Source organism: Schistosoma haematobium, chromosome ZW (genome assembly GCF_000699445.3).
Source record: "Schistosoma haematobium chromosome ZW, whole genome shotgun sequence".
Lineage (NCBI taxonomy): Eukaryota > Metazoa > Platyhelminthes > Trematoda > Strigeidida > Schistosomatidae > Schistosoma > Schistosoma haematobium.
The window spans coordinates 55633764-55647116 of NC_067195.1; the positions used below are offsets into that span (position 1 = coordinate 55633764).

The 13353-nt window shown below is 30.9% G+C and overlaps 1 protein-coding gene across 3 annotated transcripts in view; it reads left to right on the plus strand.

The window, feature by feature from the left end:
* Nucleotides 1–13353, plus strand: part of MS3_00003932 (uncharacterized protein) — a 49891-nt gene that overhangs the window by 29370 nt on the left and 7168 nt on the right. For 2 of the 3 annotated variants that reach the window (XM_051211808.1, XM_035731742.2), the window contains exons 8-13: nucleotides 499–932; nucleotides 4411–5423; nucleotides 5789–5988; nucleotides 9333–9479; nucleotides 10221–10325; nucleotides 10359–10551. In XM_051211808.1, the coding sequence (XP_051071914.1) occupies nucleotides 499–932; nucleotides 4411–5423; nucleotides 5789–5988; nucleotides 9333–9479; nucleotides 10221–10325; nucleotides 10359–10551 (2092 nt within the window). Of the gene's footprint in view, nucleotides 1–498; nucleotides 933–4410; nucleotides 5424–5788; nucleotides 5989–9332; nucleotides 9751–10220; nucleotides 10326–10358; nucleotides 10552–13353 lie in introns of those variants that run through there. The other variant, XM_051211810.1, reaches the window with a different exon arrangement.

Below are 13353 nucleotides of genomic sequence, written 5' to 3' on the forward strand. Positions count from 1 at the left end.
GGAAATCTAATTTTCAATATAAATTAGTAGTTCGGTTAGAAATTCGATCCAGCACATAAAATCTATGATTTTCCTTTTTAGTTAATTCTTTCACCTGTACCTGTGTTATATCTGTGGGGATTAAGATATACTGTTTTGGAGTTTAAAGTATTTTATTTAAGTCAGTGCACTTAATGAACAGCTTTGGATATAAACTTGTTGTGAAGAAGTTTTTGAAATAATTGTTATAATTTCTGAAGTTTATTATTTATTATGACCACAATGTCGTTGAGTTAGGTATTTTGGTATGTATAGTTTTAATGTTATATATCCGTTCTCCTTACATAATGTAAATGAATGTTAACGAAAATTATTGATATCATACTTTGATGACTTTTATTTATATACTTGTTTTGTTGTTTTCGAGCTAGTTGAATATTCAGTTTTGTCATTTTTATAATAAAAAAGTTCTTGTGTAATACATCTTCAAAGCACCTGTATATTATTTGTTTTATTTAGTTGACTGCATCAACGGCAAAGGGGAAAATTACAGAGGTTTAGCTACTATGCCAGAATGTAAACCATGGACTAATCTGTTTGTTCTCGATGATAATATTCAGAATCTACAACCTGGTATTTGGCCTGGTTTTTACAGTTTAAACAGTTTCACTTTCCCTAGAAGTTTAGGTCTTGAAGCCAGTTCGTCAGCCGTGTGTCGCAATCCGTCTGGTTTGGCATCAAGACCATTCTGTTTAAGTCGAAAAGGCAACAAAGAAAATTTTCCAGATGTATCTATGAAGTCAAAGCCTAATCACTTGGAAGAATGGTATTTAACTTCTTGTTATCAAATTCCTCAGTGTTCAGAGACCAGTAACAACAGTGATTATCATCATAACTGGACCATTGGTGATGTATCGCTTAGTGGTCTAGAAGCAGCAGAGGCTCAGCTACAGGTATGTTTTATGGTAGCATTTGAAGTGTTTTTTTATTATTAACAGTTAAATACAATGTATATTCATTCATGTGGCTTTGTTAATAAATGATACGACAAATCACAATTTATTACGTTGTTTTAGTTTATTAAGAAATTTATTTATCTTTTTTCATCGGATTTCATCATTTGTATGATTATGTTAGAGAACTTTTCCCTAGATAAGGATTGTTTGTTTTCACGTTAATAAAAGATGAACTGTCACAATATCACTGTAATTGATTTGGAAACATTGTAAGATGAAAATTGCTATATCGTCGAATAAATCTTTCTTAACAAAAATAAAGGTTAATAAGATCTTTTCTATTGCTGCGCATTTCTCTTATTGTGTCTTGTCAATAATCAGTGTGGAGTTGTGGAGATTAAGTTTTTGATTGAGATCATGAATCGATTAATGTTATACCACCATTAAGAACCTGGAAGGACTGGACGGCCCTTTCGTTCTAGTATGGGATTCCTAAGCAGTGTGCACCCACGATCCCACACACGGGACTCGAACCCAGGACCTTCCGTCTCGCGCTCAAACGTTTAACCTCTAGACCATTGAGACGGCATCCGACGGTGGTCATGTCTAACTTCAATCAATCCACTAGCCAATCTGTGTTAAAGACAGGCATCTACCTCAGACAATGGTAGATGGTCGCGAAATCGCTTTATCCTCATCTATTTTAATCAGTCTTCTTTTTTTCACAAATTGATTAGTTCTTTATCAGTTTGAACAACGTGAGCATTAAACGTTATTGACAAAACTAGTTTGCTTTTACTTCACTGATTTTGTTATCAAAAAACAGGATAACGAACAACCTTAACTAAATATCAAAGTAAATTTTAAGGTATAACATTCACTTTTCAAAAAAAAAGAATCCACTAACGTGGAAAACTATCCAAAAAAAATGTAGAAACAATATGTTCTAATCATCTCAAATGCGAATATTATAAGGCAGAGAAAAAAATCTTTTCAGATTAGCAGTAAACGGTTAAATTGATAATGAAACATTTAATTAATTGTACAAAAAGTCTGTTATTAAAAGTTTACCGTTTTGCTTCCGGTCTCAATATAAGCTTTCTATTCATTTCGTTATAACAGATATAGTAAATAATAAATACAGATATTTGAAGTCTGTGTCTTAAGTAAATAATTTTAAGACCGTCGCATGGAAGCATGGTATTGAAAGGTTGGTTATTGGTAAGACTTTCGGTAACTCTATTTTTTCACATTATAATAACCACTTGATTGTCCATTGCCGTAGTTACGTTGCCTGTTCCAGTGATATGTAGGTCTCTTCTTTTTCAATGTTTCTTCTCCACCACTTATGATTTAGTCGTATGCTACTGAAACCAGTGAAAAATAAGTATTAACTGAATAATGGAAATTTATGCATTCTAGTATTTTACAGATCATTTGTGCAACAGAATATTAATTATTTTGTGTTTAAAAACTCAAAGGGGACTCCATGACGCTCCTAAATAATTGGATGGTGAATGTTAATAGTCTTTATGTGTCCAATAATTTATCATTGGTCAGTAAAATCTAATTAATTGGATTTCACTTAGAAAGTCGTTTAGTTGATAGATATTGTAAATTGAACCTTCAAAATGTTCCATTTTTGTTATTTACTAAACTTGATGTGTATTTCTTTACGAAACGAAATTTATTTAAATAACTTGTGTTTGTAAATGTGGACTTCTTGATGGAAGAGCTTGTGTCACAGTGGAAATCAATGTATTTATTCCTTACCTTTCAACAGATGTGAGGGACTTAGTATCATTACATTTCGGATTCCTCATTATTCTAACTGTAATCTATATGCTTATTATTAGTATTGTATATATATATATAATCTTTATATAAAGTACATGTAATGTATTTATTGTTCTCACTCTTAACATTGTTGTTACCATTCAATATTAATAAGGAAAGTAATGTTCTGAATATTAACCATTTTTATCAATAAATTTACTACATAAGCATCAATATATATACGTCAATATATTTGTTTTACATTCGTATTCGTCTTAAAATTGTATCGATTATTACTTTAAATATCGGAGGTCTTTCTTGTAATTTGTACAGAACAGTTAAATTGTCTGACTGGCTGTGTGCTACATGTACCTGCATTTATATTCATAGACATATCCATAACTTAGTGCTCTGATATGTATGTCTTTCGTTCTCTCTATGTACCTTGTTCTCTATTTTTCTGGTAATCTTTACTCTAGAAGTTTACTATATTATATATAATATATATATATATATATATATATATATATATATATATATATATATGCGTGACACGTTTCGTTGATTATTACCTGTAATTATGTTTTTTAACAGATAGTTTCATGTCATGAATTAAGTTTTTTCAGTAAAAATTCAGTAGTATTCTACTATATTATTATACTACAATGGAATTGTTTTGTAGATTGTAGGTATTATCAAATAAGCCCTACATATGTTGGCTCTAAGTGTAATAGATAAGTAAAACGAAAACACTCTACCAACATATATATCATCAAATCATTGAAAGATCTAAATATCCACATGAAATATTCAATTTACTTTGAATTTCAACTAGCTGAAAGTAAAATCATATCTAGTGGTTCTTACCCCATCACCAAATTAAGTAGGTATTTTTGTTTAGTTTGTTGTGGTTGGTATTCCCACCTCCGTACTTCATTTTCATAGTAAAATGACATACATATCTATTATTCTATCAGTAGGTTTTGATCCTCTTATCTACATCAAAGTAACCGAAGCATAGAAGTTAAAAAAAACTGATATGAAATTTTTAATCTTGGAAAATCCAACATTTTGTGTGATACATTCATGATTTTTTTTCATATCACCATTTACGTGGCCATTGTTATTACTTAAAAGTGAATTAATTAAATTTATGAATAAATAACTGAATTTTAACCTAGTAATAGTTAGTGATATTTAGTATTGCGTTTATTTTGTGACGTGTACATGGAGTTACTAAAAAATAGCAAATCTTATAAAAAAAAATACTTAAAATGATCACTATTTTGAAAATCATCAGGTATGCTCACTGCCACCTCAGTGTTCACAAATATGTTGACAACAGAAAATGATTTGTAGTTAATTCAAGATGAATTTTAACAATTTGGTGAGGAAAATATAATGAAACATACTTTAGTTCTATATTACACAAAATTTAGTGGGCAAGACCGAAATTTTATGTGCCTTTTTAAAATTCTATTATTGTTATATTATTGTAAAAGCGTTACTAGTGTATTTGATTAACAAATTCCTGTTCTTATATCTTAACATTGTCAAATCATAATGTTCTGAAAGTTTATCACAACGAAAATTGTTACTGAAATAATTTTTTTGTATACTGTTTTGACATAAATAAGTTAATATCTGTGTGCTTTAATTTTAATTGTAACATATAAATTTTATTTGACAAACTATTTAGACAATTATCGCTTGTTCAATTGTTGGACTGGTTATTTGTTTAATAATCATCGGTTGTATAATTTGGCTCATAAATCGTTGTTCTAGTAAAAATATTGAAAATTCGGATATATACTTTTCTCAATTAGATTTTGACAAGCCTCAAATTACAGGAGATGTAAATAGTGTTAACGAAGAAAATGATGGAAAGAGACAATTTTTTGAGCATCTCTATGATTCTACAGAAATTAACAAAGAAAAATATTTGGAGCGACGTAGAAAATTATTAACTCGTCGACGTAGACTTAGACAACTTAATCCATGTTCCAAATGTATTCTTGGAGCATATTATCGTATTGTTGACTTCACACATTCATCTCATACAGCTAGTCAATCCCATTCAGTTTTTTCTGTTACACAATATACTGAAGATAAAAGCACGCCTTCAGCATCTAATCAAAATGTTATGTCTAATGTATGCCATAGTCGTTATTTATCATCTTTTTGCCCATGTTTCTGTTTATCTAATTTTCGCAAGAAATCGAAACACGATTCTCTCAAAATGACTCAATTTGTACATAGTTGTCCTGTAACTAAAAATGAATTGATTGATGAAGAGTTTGAGGCTAATACATTGGGAATGCGAATGGATAAGTCAGTAGTTTATGTGACCAATGTGCCTACAATTATCTCACCTCCTAAAACAATCGATTCTTCACCAAATACTTGTGTGATCTGTGGAGTTGCTAGCAACCTTTTATCAGATACATGTTCATCTTGTCGTTGTTCTCAAAATAAACAAACTGGTGTTCCGTCTGCAGTAACTACAGATCATCCTATTAGTGGTGACTCTTGCTCAGATAATCACGTGTTGTTTGATGACCATGAGGTTGATTCAGAGTTTTCTCCAACTACTCTTGGCTTGATTGAATCATCCTATTATTCACTATCATCTGGGTCTGCTGAATTAGGTTCTTCCATATTACCGGAAAAGTTATTTAATGTGGCCTCGATGAATCACTTGCTACATCCAAAGTAAGTGTTGATTGCTTAACATAATTTATTCATTTACAGATTGAGAAACCTTTATGTCTACTTAGTTTCTTATTTATATATACTCATAATGTAATATTATATAAAGAATGTGATCACATTCTTTTATGGTTTGTTAACAAAGTAATCTGATCATGTTGTGGTAGAATAAATACTTCAATTGCCTAATGATACATTAGTCCTTGCTCTGTAATTGGATTCTAATTGCTAAAAAAGGAGACTTAACTGTCTGTTACTGAAATCCATCATATCAAACTTTTCAAGTAGAATATGCTTACATTTTTCCTCAGTAATCAATGTTTAAATTAATAACATAATTTCCAGTTATTTTAAAATCTCTGTTTCAGATTTAAATCACTGTGCTATCCTCGCAGTCGTCTGGTTGAAATATGTTGTTTAGCTAAACGTGCATTTGGTTGGATCATCTTAGTACATGCTCCAAATTTGAATAAACTAGTCCATAGAAGACGTTTGTTAAGTTTAACAACTTCAGAAAGACTGGGTCTTGTCTCTTCTAGTTCACAAGAAAAAGAAAATACTATTGACGGTATAGAATTTTTAAAAATTCTTTTTAAATGTTTTTGATTAATAACTGCTTTTATGTTAATAAAAAGTATCTCAGTAATTATCCGATCGATTTGATTACTGCACATTTTACTTGGTTTAAACACGTATTAGGGAAACTAATAATGGTATGAATTATTGGCTAAATTGTCGATACATTTGACTGATAACTATTAGATCCTCGATATAGTCCACATTTATCTGTTGCGTTTTAGGCAGCTGTTGTTCATGTAGACCTCTCCCTCACACACAAACTTTATGCCTCAAAGGTAGTACATAAACCTATACTCATTAAACGAAATGACGTTTGAAATTTATAGTTCCATCATACCGAACCAATTAGATAAATTTTAAATCCAACTTTTGGCCAACCAACCTTTATCAGTTATCGAACATGTGATCCTGATGTGAATAATGGACATTTGCTGTTTCGTCATAGTTTATTTAGAAATTAATCTCTCTGTACTGTAGATTAACAACATTGTTTTCTTTAAAAAATGTAATACGAGTTATTTTTTACCTAACCATAACTAGCCTGTTATCAGAAAAGTCTAAAATCATTGCATAGTCTATTTCTCAATTGTAATTGTTAAGTATTCTATAAGTAAATGGAAGCAACTTTTAGTTTCTATAAAATATACAAATCATATTCTGTTGTTAAGGCCGTAGTTGTTTCGAAATTTTTGTAAACAAAAAAAAATATCTACAGTCCGTTGTTCATTAGCTTAACTGGTATATCTTTCGTCAAATTACACTATTATCACGAACGTTCTCAGTAATGAAGTAGTATTAGTGCCAGGAGTTGTACAATTCTCAACTGTTTCATCATTAAAACATACAACTGACCTTTGGTGGTTCACATTATGACCATCAATACTGTTTTCCATTTAAAACGTGGATTTACGATTTTGTTCGTAAGAGATACATCATTCCCAATATGTAATAGCAAATTCATCTGTGAGAAGGTTATGTTCTTCATTAGGTCTCTTAAATTGCCATCATGAAAGACTTTTAGCTACAACTCAGATGGCTCATCTAAATTTAGATTATCGTTTGCACTAACTTTCTGGAATGATTTTCAACGGAATTTTCCTATCAGTTACCTGTCATGAAGCCTTGGCATAAATAAATACTCTCTAGGACTGGTATCCGTTGGTACATCACGACTCCTCGGCCGGAGTCCTGAAGATGTTACTACTCAGTGGCTTAAGAAATTTTCATACATGGTTCGGAATTGAAACCACTGGGGATCTTGTCGTAGTTTTCTTTTAAATTCTTCATAAAATTAAGAGCAACCTAAAATAAGCCTCTCTTGGTTGTGTTTTTAATCAAAATGTATGTCTTATAATATACTATTTTTGTTCACTTTATCGTTTTTTGATTGTACTCCTCTTTTCTCCCTTGCTTGTTCACAATAATATCTTTTTATTTTGTGTGAAGCATATTTATTTTAGTTCCCCTTTTTACAGGGATTTACGTATACATTTTATATTAAAACCAGCACTTTTCTATCCTATTTCAATAATCATTAAATGATATTTGCTTGTTTTTTGAATTTCAGTGAAAATTTTGCATTGTTTTCTTGTCTTATTCACTTTATTGTCTCTACCTAAATGCAAAATATTGTCTCAATTTAACACCTAATTTCATGTTAGAAAATCAAATAAATTAGCTAGCATACCCTGAAAATAAGATATATATGTATGTAAATGGATTTATGACACTTTCATTTAAAAAAATTTATTCAACATTTTTAGAAAGTTACCTTACTTTCTAGGTGTTCTTTTTTTCACAAGTTGATAGTATTTGACCATAGTGATTGATTTTATTATCATATCGTTTATTATCTCTTGTATGAACATGTTCACTGTACATTATAAGTAATATATTACCTACTAGGAATTGATATATATTAGTCACCTTTATAGTGCTTACATTTATTTTTTCTTAGCCTTTTGAATGAATCCTCACTATAAACAACTGATTTACATCATATTACAGTTATCAATTAAGAGATATAATATTGAAGTAACTCGGACTATTCACTTAAGATGCTTCTTTCCTTCCTTTCTGCTTTCATTTTTATGTTATCTTCAGCGAAAATTAGAAAAGAGATTATGTTCATAAAAGTCTCGGAGATTGAAACCAAAAATAACTTTAACATTTCACTTGGGAGTCTGGTCTAAGCGTCTGCAGGGAAATATTCAAACATTAAAATTATCGAATATAGATAGCGTTCACAAGATATGTGTACTAAACATATTCAATCATGTTAAGATATTTAAAAATATCGGTCTAGACTGCTGAGCAATACATTAGAGTTGCTTTTAATTCCAATCGTTTGAGGTTTTACAAGTAAAATTTCCTTTTTACTGTCTCCTATATATTCGGGACCCGACTATTTTGAAACTGTTCGTTTAAATTTTGACAAAAGTCTTTGCTGACCTTAAATGTTCCTGGATCAATAGAATGATACCTAAAGGACATAACTTTCAGTCATCAGAGTTGAAGATTTGAGTTTTTCAACGTCAAGATTATTATCACATGATGCTCTCACAAACATCGTTAAGTTGAATGTTGGATAAGCAAACTTGTACTTGTTAGATGAATTATTATAAAACAGCGTCAATGTTTTCAATTTACACGTTTTATCATTGTAGATGTATTTTTGAGCACAAAAAGAAAGTCTCTTTTTTTAGGTAATATGTATTTTCTAAATGTAAACTTAATGTAATTTTATTGTATTTGATGGGTGTATAACCCTAGTCTTGTATACATCATACTTTTTATAAAGTTTAAATGAATTCATTTTCCTGGTACCTGGATACGAGCCACACTCTAAGTGCGAAGGCTAACGATAATACGTAGTTACTTAATTTATAGCAGGTGGAGCGGGGTTTGAACCTGTGAATTAATAATTAAATTCAAATACTTTAACCACTAAGCCACTACACATATACTATGGGATTTCGATCAAATCGATCTGTTAGAATTTTTTTGTTTTTCATTGAAGGTCAACCTAATGAAATAAAAGTGTGTAGTTGTTAGCCTTCATTTTTTATTTAAAGAGAACTTTTCAACTCAATGCAAAATGTAGTCTTTTACTCATCTTTGAAGTAAAATATCAGTCTTATAACAATGTTTTATTTGATATCATTATATCTAACAATAATGAATATTGTATACTCACTAGGTTAATAATACTTGAAATAATTTTCTTCCGTAAATTCGATTATTAAATCTTTGTGATAGTCAGAGTTTTAACGATTACATACTTGTAGACCTTATCTTTTAATATATATATAATCTTTTAAATTTTACTTCTAGTCCAGTCATCTTCCGATGAATCAAATAATTGTATTGCTGTACTGAAAATGATTCAAGGAGGTTCTAATCTGAAGGCGGAAGCTAATTTCCTTCGTGAAGCTGAAATATTGGTTGAATTACAGCATAGAAATATTATACAACTGTTAGGTATTGTAAAACTGTTCTATCCAATCCACCTTTATATTTGATAATAGATCTTGTAACTTTTTCAATTTTGCATTTGATTATTATTGGACTGTTTCACTTTTTAATCGTTTGCTTATTTTTTTTCAGTTTACTAACTTTCTAGGTTGAACTGAAGAGTTAATTAGTCACAGAATCACAATACATTATTTTGTGAATATATTACCCCCAAATGCCCTGGTACGGTCGAGGGTGGGGACAGTTAGCTCTCCCTCTCGAAATGTTCTCACATGGCAACGCGTATACAGCCACTGCCAGGAAGTCCTACTCACTGCCTTCTCGCAGCGCAAGTGCTGTTTACGGGATTGAGAGGACTGCATCTCCTGACGTTGCTCCACTGCCTTGTGAATCAGACCTTCAGGTCCAATGTCCTGGGAGTGACCACCTAAAAAAACCATCTGCTTCTGTCTGGGCACCCAGGCAGTATCACAGCCCACACAAAAACCAAGTGACTTGTGTGGCGCATATGTATTCGGTGCCCATTTGTGCCAATATTTATGTGTTCAAATAAATAAAACAACTAATGAGTACTTTAATTAATTCACTGTTAATTATCCAGATTCATTTCGTCAATCAAATCCAATTAATTTGGCACAAATGTATGCTCATTTTTATCCTAGATTAATTTTATTAAATAAGTTTTTTTAATTTCGTGTGTTTGTGTCAGTTTTAATCCATATTCATTTACTTGTAATTTGGTTTTAGGTGTTTGTATTCCACTGGAACCACTTTCACTCCTTATTGAATATATGCCTTTTGGTGATTTTTATTCATTTTTACGCCGATACACCGGTGAATCACCAGGATACAGTAAGTATATTTCTTACTTATTTCCCATTGTAGATTCTCTTGTAGGCACAGTCAACGGGGAAATAGTAAATTCATATAGTCAAACCTTGTTACAGACTACAACGGTTCCTAAAAAGGATTTCATTAATGAATATCCTACCAATTTGAATGTCAAAATCCTCACTGAAATGGTGATTGATGCTTGTGAAGCTATGGTTTATTTAAGCGAATTGCATTATGTACATAGGTGAGTCTACTCTCATATGATGATAATTAGAATTCATTTAAGCGTTAAATTACTTGTTAAAAGTTTATCGATTATAATTTGAAAGTTTCGTTAATTAGACTACGAAACTATTATCACTGAAGATAAAATCTCAGCGTGAGCAATAACGTATGATATTTTGTTTCGTTGTCATAATAAGCTTCATTTTTGACTCAGGATTGCTAGAACTTTCAATGTAGTAAAATAACTGTTGGTGCTGTGCGGTGAAACTTATCTTTACTTAAAAGGTGGTAACATCTTCGTTCACCCAAGCCATCGTTGATAGATAAACATTCTACTTTATTTTTTGTTAATCAATTATAGTACATGTTATATCGCATTGTTAATATGATAATCACTTTAAACAAAACAAACGGAAAGTTTTACATAAGATTAATCATGATTCTCATAGATTTAGTTTAAAAAAATATAATAGAAGGTTCGTTTTTCCTTATCACTACCATGTGTTCCTTTCGGTTTTTTTATTTTATACAAATCTTGTCAAATCAGATAATAATTAGGTTCTGTATATCAAGTTTTGTAGAGTGAATTTTACCTTAGATCAGAGAAAAAATGGTATTCATTACTCCTCAAATTCCTTTGGGGTTAGTATCACGTAAGTGCATATTTTATTTTATAATTTAAGATCTTGACGATGAATACTGGAAAAAAAAAGTTAACAAATACTTGTTAGTCTATGAAAACCTTGGAGACAGTTAACTTTGTAACTTTTTAAAAGATTGTAATGTTAACTATCCGGTGATAGAGTGTCTTTTCTAAATCTACATTCATATTATTTTCTCATTGAATTCTAGTATGTTGTGCTATCTATCACATGTGTGCAATGTGAATGATTTTATTATGAGGTATAATAATAGTATACAGCTGTTTTACTCCTGATATATATATACTCTGTTATTCATCAATTCGCCACAGTTGTTCTGATGGTTTGGTTATCTCAACCAGACTTTTAAGTCTCAGACTTAACCCTTGGCACGATCACGGATGCACACTCCTGAAGAATCCCATACCAGGATGAAGCAGTTGTCTAGCACTTCCTGGTTTGTAGTAATTATATAAATGAGATCAGTCTGTAACGAATGCAATCTACAGACTACAAGTAATTAAGTAATGATACTTAATAAATGACCAATTTCACAAAAAGAGATTTGATTGGTAATCAGTGGAAATAGTGTGAACTTTTGTAAAATATAAACTGGTCACATTTTTTGTCGAGGTCATTGAGATGAACGTTTGACTGGAATAAAACCATTAGTTCGTAAAACATCAACAACAAAAAAAGTGAGAGATACAAAATAATAGGATGAATTGTTACGTAAATGTAACTGAAGGAATTTGTGTATAACAAAGGTCAAAACCTAGACAGATATTTTGGATGAATAAAATTACTGATTTGTCTAATCTATAATTTTAAATAAAAATGTTCCTTTAGATGGTTTGTGGACAACTAATTGGTTTAAAGGTAAATGATATTATAATCGAATATAACTAGTTACATATAAATTACAACTCTGCTAAAGTAGTAACATACGACAATAAATAAGGAAATAATAACAGATATGAAACAGTACGGTATGCAAGAATTAGGAATGCTGCTAAATGACTTCATTTATGTTATTGGTCTTAAACAACGTTGAACCTGTAAAGTATACATGCATTAGTTCAAGTTACCATACAAAAGCTGCGTAGCAGGATAAAATTATTAATAGTAAAGCTAGTAATAGTATCAATGGTAATAGAGAACATTGGGCATTGACAACATAACTTGAGAAGGAAGATTGGATTTGCGGAAATAAAAAGTGCAAAAATATTTTTTTAAAGTTTAAAATCTAAAGGGAGATACAGAGTGGATGAATCTGCGTCATTCAGATCGGTTATGAAGTATACCGTTCAATATTTCCAACCGCTGCTCTCGAGAACCTCAAACAGCTAGGCAGCACCTACCTGCACGACATAGTCCAACAACTAATAACTTCATGACCTGATACCACTCGTTGGCTTCCTCTCAACGTACACCAGCTAACATTGCGTGTCGCGGTAGGTAGTGGTTCGGCTTGCGTAATCAATTTCCAAATCGCTTCAGCTGATCCAAGATTCACTACCTCATCGATCGATTTGTCATTTTTACTCAATCGCAACTTAATAGGATTTATATCGTTGACGTCATCAACGAATAGTTTTGATTTCTTCGAATATCCGATGAGGGTGATGTCTCGATATGGGTAATATTTGATCCCAAACAGCACTTGAACGTTATTCAATATAAATAATTCAATCAGTACTACAGTTTAGCTGATTAACAAATATTCCCATTCATTAATAAACATTCGAATAAGTGTTTTTAGGCACAATTCTTGTTTTTCTTAAAACGACTGACCAACTCATTGTTTAAAAAACAAATAACTAAAGTTATTAACAAAGATTTTTGTTTGGAGGGGAGTAGCCGTAGGTAATTGTGCGTTCTGCCGTGTAGTTTTACAAGAAACCTCTCGCTTACAATGTACCGGTATTTCTTTCTTTTTTCCACCTTAACTCCTTCTGGTATCATTTACGCTGTTTACCTGTAAACTCATGCCAATCCTTATTATTTATCACTCACCTTTTCTTTTTTCAATATTTGAAACTATATTGAAGTTTTAAGCGTTTCATTAAACGGGTTTAATCTATCTTTCCTAATGATATAAATCTACATAAAAAAAAGCTAGTAGAAAATTAAATTTCGTTTATCCTCAACCTCTAGAAAAAAAAAGAAGATACAAGCCT